The 12,695-nt window shown below is 37.0% G+C and overlaps 1 protein-coding gene across 4 annotated transcripts in view; it reads right to left on the bottom strand.

Annotated features, from left to right (window-relative positions):
* Window positions 1–358: 358 nt before the first annotated feature.
* CREBRF (CREB3 regulatory factor) overlaps window positions 359–12,695 on the bottom strand; it is a 26,150-nt gene continuing 13,813 nt past the window's right edge. For 3 of the 4 annotated variants that reach the window (XM_061456685.1, XM_061456686.1, XM_061456687.1), the window contains 5 exons: window positions 9,566–9,760; window positions 7,657–7,846; window positions 7,142–7,215; window positions 6,605–6,727; window positions 359–6,373 (listed from right to left, as the gene is read on the bottom strand). In XM_061456685.1, the coding sequence (XP_061312669.1) occupies window positions 6,279–6,373; window positions 6,605–6,727; window positions 7,142–7,215; window positions 7,657–7,846; window positions 9,566–9,760 (677 nt within the window). In that variant the 3' untranslated portion in view covers window positions 359–6,278. Of the gene's footprint in view, window positions 6,374–6,603; window positions 6,728–7,141; window positions 7,216–7,656; window positions 7,847–9,565; window positions 9,761–12,695 lie in introns of those variants that run through there. The other variant, XM_061456688.1, reaches the window with a different exon arrangement.

Raw genomic sequence — 12,695 nt, 5'->3', positions numbered from 1 at the left:
GGAGGAGCGGGAAGACAACGCAACGCGACAGCAGCCCCTTTGCCTTTTCCCCATCTCCCTCCCCGGTGCTGTGCTCCCCTCCTGCCCTCGGACCCTGCTCTGGGACACACCAGGTTTGGACAACGCAAGCTGGTGTTGAAGATGGAGACCAACCAAAGGAGCTGCTGGGCTGCAGCCCGGGCTCTCCCGATGGTCCCACCACGCTGGCCCTTGACAGGCAGCTCACGGCAGAGTCGCTGACCAGGGGGAACACATTCGTTCCCTGACTTGCTCCGCTCCCCTGCAAGGAGAGCTGACAATACCAGGAGGCCCAGGGCCGCACACGCCGCCCGCTGTCAGGTCACACAATGATTCGAGATGGCATTTCCTCCACAATTTTTATTTTAAATTACAAAGGATGTTGCATACATTGATGAATCCGTATCTGAATAGAAGTGCTAGGGATGGGGGGTGACAGAGTAAACAAAGTCAAGAGTTTAATTGTGCCTCTTTGAAAAAAAATAACTGCACAACTATTAACCAACATTTAACATTGCAACTCTTTAACAGATCATGCTTTTAACAAGGTAAATTTATTTGCTAACAGAGACAAGACTTTCAGTAAGTGTTTCTGAGCTCCAGTTGGAAGTTGATTATAGAATAGCAAGGACAGCATTACAATCATGACCCCAAGCACAGGCAGAATAGGATGCCATGTTTTGTTTTCAAATGCTTTTATCTTTTTACCTGTCAACCACCTACACCTGCACGTGTCATCAGCCTTCAGAGTTCACCCAACCACAAATACGGAGCAACAAATGTTACTTGGACATGATGTTCTGCAAGGACCGGTGATTCCAATCAGAATGTATGAATCTGCATCATTATAAGAAACATTAGTAAAAATTAAGTGTTGCTACTAGGTTTTGCTTCTTAATCAGAAGATTTTGGTAGGGCAGAACATGCTCTTGCCAGTAACAAATCCAATCCAGATTTCCTCACAGCAGCTAGTTAACTCACCCAAATTTGATTTACACCCAACTGCAAAATATTCTTAAGAAGTCTGAACATGACTGATGTGCTCTAAAAAGCTTGGAGGTGGTTTGGTTTTCTTTTTTAATGGGAAAAAGAAGAAAGTGTGGCTTAAAATAGCTCTGGCTCCACTTTTAGCTCCACAGCTCATTAGAAAGACAATAAATGCATAGTCAGTATTTGCTCTTGTGGAAGTTCATGAATGTCTAAGAGGCTGAGGATTATAATTCAGTGCGCACACACACCTTCTTATCATGCTAGAAGCATTAGGGGAAAAAGCATGGCATATTGTGAAATGTAAATTGTAGAAGGTTAGAGACATTTTTGTATGCTGCAAAGAAGATACAACCTAAAAGTGCCATCTTTCATTAATGACACTGAAGAATCCCAATTTATATTGGGAGATATTAAAGAGTGGTGTTTTCTCAACATACTAATGCCCTTAATACAGTTACACAAAGAATCAGTCACTGAAGCAGTAACTGTTTGAAATGTACTTCACACAATCCCTGGGGTAAGCAAAATAAACCTCAGCTATGTGCAAGGCTGTGTCAATAAGCCAAGACTACATCTAGCAGCACACTTAACTAGATGATTCCAACTGAAGCCTCCGACTCGAAAAGAAAATCATGATTAGATGCATCCTTGAAATTCAGGTCTCAAGGCCAAAACCAGATCCTAACATTCACGGTACATAATTGGGTTATGCCTCAACAGAAGTTCAGGAAGACTTGCAAGCACGTTTGAGGAACAGAATTGCATCTACTATTTCTGCTGAAGGCAACTTGTATACAACCCTTTGAAATTCTCCTGATAAAGTCTTTTAGAGCTTTAAAAAAATAGCTATGTTTAAATGATTTATCGAGAAGAAAAGCACATCCAGTCTATTTTGTGAATAAGCTACATGTCTTATTAATGAAGGCAAATATCAGATAAATATTGGGGGAGGGGACTTTCTAAAATAAAATCAAAACTGACACCACTGTATTTCAGAAGTATCTGGTTGCTTCTAGATGAGTCAAAATACCCTTTACCCATTTTAAGTTTTTTGTTTGTTTCCTTTAAAAAACACTTTTTCCTGGCCCTTTCAGTATGGAAAAAACATCTATCTATAAAGATTAGGAACTCAACACAGCGGAGCCCAACTCTCACATCAGCTTTACAGCAATGCAACTTCATCAAATCACAATGATTTCAACTGGTATGGTAAGAAAATCCAGCCCATCCACACGTAAACATAGCTTTAGTAGTAAGTCTCTCTCATCCAAAAAGAAGTACTCACCAGGTATCAGTGTATGTGTTCAATAAACCATAAAAGGAAGCGTTAGCAAAAACGGCTTCGGGCTAAAAAAACACCCTTCACGAGCACCCCCACATTTTGCAAGGCCGTTCAAAAACTGGTCTCCCATAGAAATAGAAAAGGACTACTACTGAGAGAAACTGAAATCAGATCTATCCAGACTTTCTTCAGGATGCTTTTATGAGTTCTGATTCAATTTCAGAAGGGTTAGGTTTGAGGAGTTCAGAGGGAATGAAAAACATTTAGTTCTAGATGTACAAGTAAGGCACAATATAAAGCCACATCATCATCTGTTATGAAGGAAGTAGGAAAGGACAAGAATCATACATGGTACAGTAGAACAAGCAGTCCATCAATTCAAAGTGTGGCACCTAAGTTCAGACTGACGAGATCTCAACAAGAGCAGTTATGACAGCATGCTTTTAATATGGAAACAAATTCTAGAGAATCCAGTGTATCAGAAAAAGGAAGAGCTTTTGTTTATATTAAATCAAAAATATATAATTGCTTTTGGATATAGGATTAAAAGTGAATACTCACAATGCCTACACTCAAAAACAAACAAAAAATCCAGGACTTCATTAAGATCCACATACCATGTATGAACACTGAACATCTTTAGAAAATGGTCTTCTCTAAAGATCATCCAAAAATGCATGCCACAATTGCCAAAAAACAGAACATGTACATTTGTTGGTTTTTATACCCTTATAAGATTTTTGTTTGTGATAAGTATACACTAAATGTATATATTTTAATGACACTAGAGGAAGCAGATTGTTACTGGCATTAAAGTACAACCATTTCTAGACGGTTTAAATGCCACAGAGTCCCCTGGTTAAAATGTAAAGCTGCACAGCTTGCCTATGTCACCTTTATGATAAAGTTAAACCAGCAAAAGGTCTTATCTTTACTCTACATTTTACTGCCAGGTTTTATTTATATCAAGTATCGCTGCAGCATTCTGACCAGCCCAGAGTTAGCAGCAAGTGGCAGGAATCATATAAAACGCAGTTTTCTTTTTTTTTGCTTTTTTCTCCTTTTTTTCTTTTTTGTATTTTTTTTTAAACAAAGTGCTTTTCTAAGATATACATACATATAAATAGTTACAAAATAAAGTGTCAACATTAAAAAGCTCAACTATTTAAAAGCTTTTAACTTAAAATAATACATAGAAAACACGAAATGCAAAGGTATGGAACTCACTAAAGATTCAAAGACTACTTTGAAATGCTAGACCAAAATCATATTCTGGTTTTCAGACAAAAATAAAAAGCTATAAAGTTGTATTTGCCCAGTACTTCTGAGCAGTAAAAAAGGGGCTTTTTTAATACCTTGTCAGTTTAATTTGTCACAGAAGTTTTCACCTGATTGCAAAACTGCTCTCAACATTTAGAAATACTGCCTTGCCTACACTGTTTGGATATAGTGTAAGGAACTCTCATATCTGAGCAGTGCGGCAACACCATTCATCAGAAAGGAACAACAGTATTCAAATCTTGGTACAGACATGGCCTTAACTTCACAAGAGACATTCTTTGTCGGGGTTTTATGGGCCGTATGTATCTCCAGAATAACTGCAACATCAGCAATAATTACAATAGGAATACATCTGACCCACTGTGTAAAGCAGCAGCCAACTCTCACCTCACCTTGACAACAACGACGACAACAACAACAACAACAAAAACACCTGAAACAAAACCACCCACATTCCACTCAGATTTTGCAAGTCTTAAGTGGATTTACAAAGTTTTGCCTAAATTGCCCTGGGTATTTGTTTAGTCTCTTGTAGGAAAAACTTTCTCTACAGCTCAGTAGTGGTATTTTGGCCTCCTCCTCCCTTTTGAGTCTTCCAAAATATTTAGACATAAAGTAAGCTGTGTGCACGCTCACAAGTATGTGGCAGGAGTGCCACCTTCATCGGCCACTCTTACTGCGCTATTACCGATCCAGACTTTGTTTTTATAGTACAAGCTTGGATATAAAAATAATCTACTTATAAACAAAAAGGAATCACAGTACAATACAAACTCAGACAAACTAGAAATGAAGTGGAGAAATTCCCCAAAGGGAGCGGGGAAAAAGCCTTCATGGACTTTGCATTTTTCTTTTCAGCAGCTACATTTGAAAATATTTGGTATTTCTATTTTCAGTAAACAGTGTTTTGTCATCTTTAAATAGGGAGAGAAAGAACAGGGAGGAAAAGGAAGGGGGTCCATGAAACCAGAGAATGATCTTGCCTTGAGATAAAGGACTTTCTCATCAAAGGCTAAAGCTTTTAATCTGTACGTTAACACTGACTACAAAGCCAAGTCTTATTAGCAGAAGAGCAAATAAGAACTGTGTGTTAATATTCCTCAATCATAGAAACTACTGAATCAACAAGAATAAGTCACATAGAAGTTTGAAGAAGCTAGTTTCGAAATACCTGTACAAAAATATAAAAGTCTATAAATTTCTTTTTGTTTCGTTTTGTTTGAAGCCTGTGTTGATCCTTGGAAACATCACATGCATAATAATACATCAACTGGAAAAGTGGCAACTAAGGAATTAGATATCTGTAGCTCTTTTTTTCTCTTTACATATATACATGTTACAATAAAAATAATTTTATTTTGGTTGTTTGGTGGAAGTATACTACAACAAGCTAAATAATCTTTTTCTTTTTAAATTCTCAAAGTTGAAAACTATTTTACCAATAGCTTACTAAAATCCAAATATATTAAAATCTCCTACAGTAAGTGCAGAGAAAAAAGATTTAAAGACTCCGAGATGGCCACCAACTTATCTACCATGGAAGCGAACTACAAGAACAGCAAAATAATATCGTTATGTATGAATGCTCCTTCTGTAGATAATTGGACCCAAACAAAAAAATTCACAGTTCAGTAAGATCCCTAACCCTGACCTTTAAATTTTTTTCTTTTTTTTCATGTGTTTTTACATTCAGTACAGTATCATATAAGCTGTGCAAAACTTTACTTAGACTGGCAGTTCGCCATATCAGTTGCATTTGTCTTTGGTACAAAAATAAACAATCGCATTAATGTGCAAGTATTTGTTTTCTTCCGGCCAAAGTACCGAAATTGAGTTTTCTAGAGCCATCTTTTATACAATACATAGACTCTGTGGCATATATCTACATTTTCAACATATTCCTATATACATTCAAAAAATTGTAAGAGCTGGAACAAATACATTAAAACCTATAATCTTACCATCTATACATCTTGGTTTTTCCCCTCAGGGTTTTCTTCATACAAAACTTTACCAGCTTATACTGATAGCTCTCCCCCCAAAATACAAGGCACAAAGAATATACTTTTTTTCTCTTGCTTGCACAGACATTTAAATACTCTATTAAGCTCAGAAAATTAAAGTCTTCTATGGCACACTAGCTCTATTGCCATGTGTGCTATGTACAAGTTAATGGTTGCAAAGAAAGCTTACTGGTTTGTAAGAAGAACAAATGAAAATCCAATTATTAAAAAAAAAACACCAAAACCAAAAAAAAAAGGAACAAAAACCTCCCTAAATTGACAGCTTTACCAGAAAAACGCTTCCTCTCATTTTACTTGGAGCATAAACCTGTCAGAGTATCTGGCATATGCTAACATTTTTTACTAGCAACCCCATGTTTTTGCTTCTAAATCAAAAGTGATATATTCTGGTCCTAAAGAACTTAATTTTCAAAAGAATCCTCATCTCTGTATTTAAGTTTAAAGCAGCTTTGAAACTACCTGGTTTATGGTCCAAAAATGCTATTAAGCATTTTATATCATGCTTTGATTTGGTTTACTACTTTGTTATTGAAAACCAATGGAACCTAATTGTAAGTGCGTACGTAATGCTAAACTGACATGCAGACCAGAATGCAATTTACAATGAAGTAATTGACAACACAGGTAGAATCTGACCGATGAGAACAGCTGAAGTCGTGTCTTTAAACTTTTGACATCAGTATTCATAGCCCTACAAGGCCACCGGTGGGGTCTCCTTCTGCAGTCTTCTCTAAAACTTGATTCACAAATTCTGATGTCTGTCCAGCTACAGGCAGTCCTAAGAAAGGGTAAGAAAATGTGCTGTAAGGGTGCTACTCACGGCATGTACTCATGCATTCCTATATGTGATACAAAGCCAATGAATGCTTTGGTTAGTAACCAACAAAAGGCACAAATAACTGAAATCAGGAAGCTGCTTTTTCTTCTCTATTCCAGAAATAGCAATCTAAAGTATCATAGACTATTTTTCTCTTCACATACATGCAAATACATTAAGTTTACATCTTACCAAGAGTGTCTTTAATAAGTATGTTCAATTTTTGTTCCATGTTGACTCCTCTATCATCTTTAGGTACCTGCATCCGGTTAACTATTTCTTGTTTAATGGAGTTGATCACAAACAGTAAATTATCTGCAAAGAAGAAAACCTGGATTAGATTTAGAGCACATCCCTCCTGGAGGAAAAGAGATCCACAGTTCTCCACACACTACTATCTGAAAGTGCCAAAGGTGTCACATCACACTTACTGTAAAACTAAGATGCAATAATTTACATCTGTAAACATATTTTCACAAAGATTTATATGACTCTATGACATTACACATATACATTTACATAATTTACATCTGTAAAGTAGCTCAACACTGCAGGTAACCCAATCTACATATACTTCATGGAGTGAGTGGTTTTGTACCAACAAAACTGTTTGGTTTGTACCAACCCTGTTTTCTCTGTAAACTGCCAGGTATGACCGAAGTTACATGATGGCAAAACACAGACTTGTCTGAACAAAAGAAAAATTAAGATGTGAAGAGTTGTATTTACCATATTCCGTGTTGAGACCCCAGAGTTTTACTTTATTGGCTTCATACTGGGCTTTCTTTTTTAGTCTACAAGCCCTATAGTAAGAAGAGGGGAAGAATTAGAACACTAACAAAAATTCCAGAATACTAAGAGCATCTGTTTGCCATACGAACTTATCAACCAGCACTCCTAGAGCTGTGACGTACAAAATCATCTATCTACTCACTCAGCTTCACTGAAAGCACTCTGCTACCTGTATTTGCTTACACTTCACACTAGTGGATTTTATCACTGTATCAATCATTTGCCCTGCAGCTAAGCAAGCCAGCTTCCAGTGGAAACACATTATTTAGGAAACAGGCAAATTACATCTCCAAAGTGCCAGTCTCCCTGCTTTTTGGTAACTTGGTAATTATCCCATTGCAGGAACTGCCATGATGAAGCAGGATCTCTTGAGCCAAAAATTAGTTAGATCTTAATTGTACAGTTGCAGTAATCGAAATTTACTCATCCGTGTAGCATTATCTAATACATACCTGGAAGCCAGCTTGTTCTTTTCTTTTCTTGACCTTGGTCTGGCAGTTAAGGGAAGTTCACTGACTGGCGTCAGGTCACTGATCACCTTATTCAGTTTCCTCAGTTCATTACCAATCTGTAGAAGTTTTCTGGGGTTGGGAGTCAGATCTTCTACATCAGTCCTCCGTGACTTCTTTGCTGCATATTTTCCTGTTTTAAATATGCAGGAAATTGAGTTGGGAAGTGACACAATACATACACAAACCTGTGGAAAAACATTCTTAAATATGTAGTTTTTTGGGTGCAGCTGAAGTTCCTTTGTTCATTGCAAGAGAATGCACTGGAATCATGTGATCCCTATGGCCTTTCACAATGGAAAGAACATTTCCAGACAAACTGCTCTGTACAATTCATATTGTATCCAGATCAGATAAGAGAAAATACTGCTGGACAAGCTACTGGATGTCACAGACAGTATTCACACACAACTCTGCTGAAGAACATATGTCACAAGTTCAAATGCAGTTGTTTTGCCCCAACTGTAACTTGCTAACTTACATGTTCAGACAATATATCCTCTTGCAGACTCAAGTTATGAAATGCCTCAATAATCTTATTGCTAAAGTTCTGTACTAAGAAATAGTGTTGAGGCCTGGTATTGAAATGATCTTCAGTGATACTGAGCTTAAATGATCCACACAAAGGTTAGTTAACCCCTTCTGTGTGTATCTGAATCTATTTAAGGCCTGGTTTTCCTACGGAAATACAAGTATTCAAGACCAAATCTTTATTTCTTAAGATTCTCTGCCACTCCTGTGTGTCTTTTTCTAGCGACTGATCCTAAAAATCTCTTCCATATGCACCTGACTTAAAGGTCACTTGCTCCTCCAAGTATCTGGTGGGACTGAGTCCTCAAGGCACGTCTGGCTATTTGTATAGATATAAGCCTTCAGAAGAAGGAGTAGTAACATGACTTTAGGTACTGATATTTCACTACAAGATAAATAAGAATATAAAAACTATGGAGACTTTAAAAAAATCCCAAGTTTTATTCCCTGAATAGATCTACAAGTAACAGCAACAAAAAAATCCTTTGGTTGAACAGAAGGTAAACTGCCACGTTAAAGACAGTAATTTACAACTGTAAGGGAATGTTAACATTACAACCAGGAAAGCTGCTTTCATTTTCTCCTTCAAAGCCAAAATCAAATGGAGCAGCCTACCAAAGAGGTCCTGTGACAAAAAAGCAAACATTACTCCTAAGAGTGGTTTGTTCTGGGTGATATTAGTCATGTCTGTGGTTAGCAAATTGCTAATCAAAAAGTTACGGGAATAAAACACAGTTATTAGACCAATTGGTTCAAGTTTCTAAGGGGGTATTTTAAAGAAATAGTTTATTCACAGAAGAGTAACTGCTTCACTGTGCTGCATTCACATAGGTAGGAGAAACAAGTAGGGAGGAGCAAAAAGAGACAGTCATGCCTTATTGCTTGTCCTTTGGGTCATACTGCGGTTAACATGAATTTTGCATTTCAGATCACTTCCAGCTTACTTCTAACTCAAGCAAGACTTAAACTAACAGCTATGAGGAACAAATCCCAGTCAAGCGACCCTCCCAATATGTTTACAGTATTGTACTGAGAAAATTGCCAACTTTTGGGGTTTCCACTGAAAGCCCTTGGAAGTTACAATTTTCAATTCATTGACCTTCCTGTGAAGAAACCACACTGAAAGTTACTACTGTATGTTAACTGTACCTTCCTTGGACACTTTGCAGAGCTCTGCTAATCGAGCAACAGACTTCCAGTGTTTTAATGATTTATTTTCATGGCCAAAATACAACTTCTCAGCAATTGCAAGTATGGGAGTTGGGCTACTGAAGGTGTCAGAACGAAAGACGTTCACTTGTAACTAGGACTCTATTCTTACCATCATGGAGACCATTCTTCTGATACATGTTACTTGGTAATGTATCTCGATTCCACTCAGATGGCCTCAGCATTCTTTCTTGCTGCAATGGTGTTAGTTGCTCACTGTACTCCCAGAAATATCTTCGCTTGCCTCTTTTCCGGGAGGATATTGCAGTCATTTCTTTTAAATCCTCCACAGAATCATTTTCATACCCTAAAAGGATGCATTGCATTGTTTATATAAAGTTGACAAAACTGTTTCTAGCCCTTTAACTGTGGACTGAGTATTCAAGTTAAAAGCAAAACCACATACAAGGCCTGTTTTACATTATCTAACAGACTTGGTTTTCATCATCGGGTATTTGCCTTAAATCCAGAGACAGACATTGAGCCAGTGATGTTGCTTCATTAGTTGAAAAGAGACAAATTATTTATGCATTGAAAGGCCCTTTATGTTCTCTGACCCCTTAAGCTCTATTGCTGTTCTCCCCCACAATCCCACCACTGCAGAGTACAGACAACAGCTGTTGGAGAGTGTTCTTCCATTTTAATTAATCTCTAATCAAAAAGTATGGAAGAGAAGCAGATAATAAAGATGAATTAGCAAACGACTAATAAAGAAAGCAAAATTATTCAATCATAGAATATTCTGAGTTGGAAGGGACCTATTAGGCTTATTAAGCCCAACTCCTGCTCTTCCTTGAGTCTGAATACTTTTGGGAAATAAATCAGATCACCCCTCTCTGTCAGACTAGAGAAAGGGGGCTGTGTTATCAGGACAATGACCTAAAGCCTTTAAGAAAAGACCATCTAAATTGAAGGTATCTGGACACAAGCTGTTCAATCTCTTCCTCACCTCTTTAAGTGGGATGAAATGATCCACAGTAAAGCTACACGAAACTTTAGAGGTACATTATGACGCATCTGATATGATGCACTGGTCATGAAACGCATGGACACTGCAATGCCACTATCCACACTGCATAAATATTATACCATAATTATGTAAACACAAACCACAGCTTTTAAAATCCAATGTGAGTTTCAGAAAATAAAGGCAATGTATATTAAGGTTAAGAAACCTCAAATCATTGCATCACCTTGTGCGCTAAAATCCTATATAATAGTTTACGTTAAAAAAAAACACATACACCGATGAAGCTTAAAAACAAGGTTAAAGCCAACCACTGAAGGGACTGTAAGTGTAACAAGCCTTGACCCCTGCCTTCGTCCTTTAACAGTAGGACAAAGAAGACTTTCTTCTTTTTAAAACAGACCGTTCAATTAGTATGTTTGCACTTGAAAAAACAGTTGAAAGAGAAAAAACAAACTTTCTTGCTTTGGTCCGACTCTCGCCTCATAACCAAAAGTATGATTAAAAGTTAGGTGCCCAGAAGGATGAAACCAGCTCTAAAGTTCTGTTTCTAATAATTTCATCAACTCCCTCACTTTGATTCTCTAGTTTAGTAAAAAGGCAGCATTTTAAAAGCAAATCAAACAATGAAGCATGGTTTATGAAACATTTTTTCTTGTACAGCCAAAATGATTATGACAATTTACATTCAATATAGTTTCAAATACCATAAATATTTCTACTGTATTTCCATTTTACTCAAATGCTGTTTGACATTAAGTATCAAAACTCTTAAAACCCCCAGTTACTTTCCACTTGAAAAAACATGTCAAGCTATGTAACTTATTTATATAGATGTGTATAAATTTAGCCCATCTTCATAACACAGAATTAAGCCAACTGATGAAAACAAATCTCTTGAAAAGCTGATGTGTACAAATGTACAAGGTTAAACCCAAGACTTCCTGTTTGCTTATTTAAGCTATAATTAAGTTAGCAAGTTAAATTACGTTGACTTAATGCGTCCTGCCTTGCAACACTAACATTGACCTGCTATAATTTTAAAGTTACATAGAATAATCTAGTTCTTGTATGTACCTTTCAAGCCCTTCATTATTCCCTCCTAAAAGTCTTTGTTCACATCTCTTACTATGGTTTTAGGTTTAAATTCACAAGGGTTAAATTAAGTAAAACAGAGAACAGAACAGACACAACTTCTGCATCTTACCACATTAAAAGCAAAAATAGCCCCACCAAAACTAAACCAGAAAAACCTTTCTCTTTAGCACTTAGTCATACTGACTTGTGTCAAACTACTTATGAGTCTTTTTCCTCCAGCTGATGGTCCAGGTGCTCAGAATAGATGCAACGCAGCTTCTTTAAACAATCCCCGTGTCTCTACACACACTTTTGCCTTTTCTTCTCCAGTGCTACTGAAAACTGAATCAGTTGCTGCATCTCCCATTTCTGCAATCTTTTGACTTCTTGAGGGGAGAAGCAGTCATTTATAAATATTTCTATTAAATGAGGTAGGTAAAATATACCAGTAATGGAAAGAAAAGTTTAACTATTAGAAAAGGCCTGGGCTGATAATTCACATAAAAATTACCTTTGCAGATGACCAAAACTGCTAAATTGGTATCATCATGATAATAAAAAAGTCTATTCCCCAAACTTGCTTGACAGCCAGCTATTTCTCCAAGTCCTGAAGTTCACTGTCTCCTCAGACAACACTAATACTTTAAGAATGCACTTCATGGACTCCAAAAACATATTCAAAGAAGAATAAACAAAAGCCAACTGTGCATAAAATACATCAGAGAGGCAGCAGTAACTAAGAGTTTTTGTCCTTTCAGTGAATTAAGTCTAAATTTATCAACTGATTTTGGTTTCAGCACTATGGAAGGTTAAATCTTCCTGTGCCATGCCTATTTTTAGAAACTTTATCCACGGTGTTTACCTTTACTCTAAAGGTAAAAAAACAACACAAAGTACAAGAGTGACATAATTAAAACAGCTGAAGACATTACCTTCTAATAGAATCAAAATATATGGTGAAACTTTTAGTATCACCTTACTCCAGGTGAATAGCTTCATTTCAAGTCCTAGCAAGCTGGTATAAGCCAAGTTCCTCTGTTACTGCATGATGTAGATGTATTTAGAAAGAGAGCTTGGCAGTAAAATCTGAACAAGTGACAAACAGTTAATGTAATTCCACCAACTGAAATCCAGCCTTTTAATACGACATCTCTTTCTCAAGGTTACCAGGCTTCCTGTGCAACGTGCCTCCGTGGGC

The sequence above is a fragment of the Pezoporus flaviventris genome, unplaced genomic scaffold (genome assembly GCF_033815535.1).
Source record: "Pezoporus flaviventris isolate CSIRO_AGI_PZ_B2104156 unplaced genomic scaffold, CSIRO_AGI_Pfla_v1 ptg000023l, whole genome shotgun sequence".
Classification (NCBI taxonomy): domain Eukaryota; kingdom Metazoa; phylum Chordata; class Aves; order Psittaciformes; family Psittacidae; genus Pezoporus; species Pezoporus flaviventris.
The sequence above is the reverse complement of the archived record's forward strand: the minus strand, read 5'-3'. Positions and strand labels throughout refer to the sequence as shown.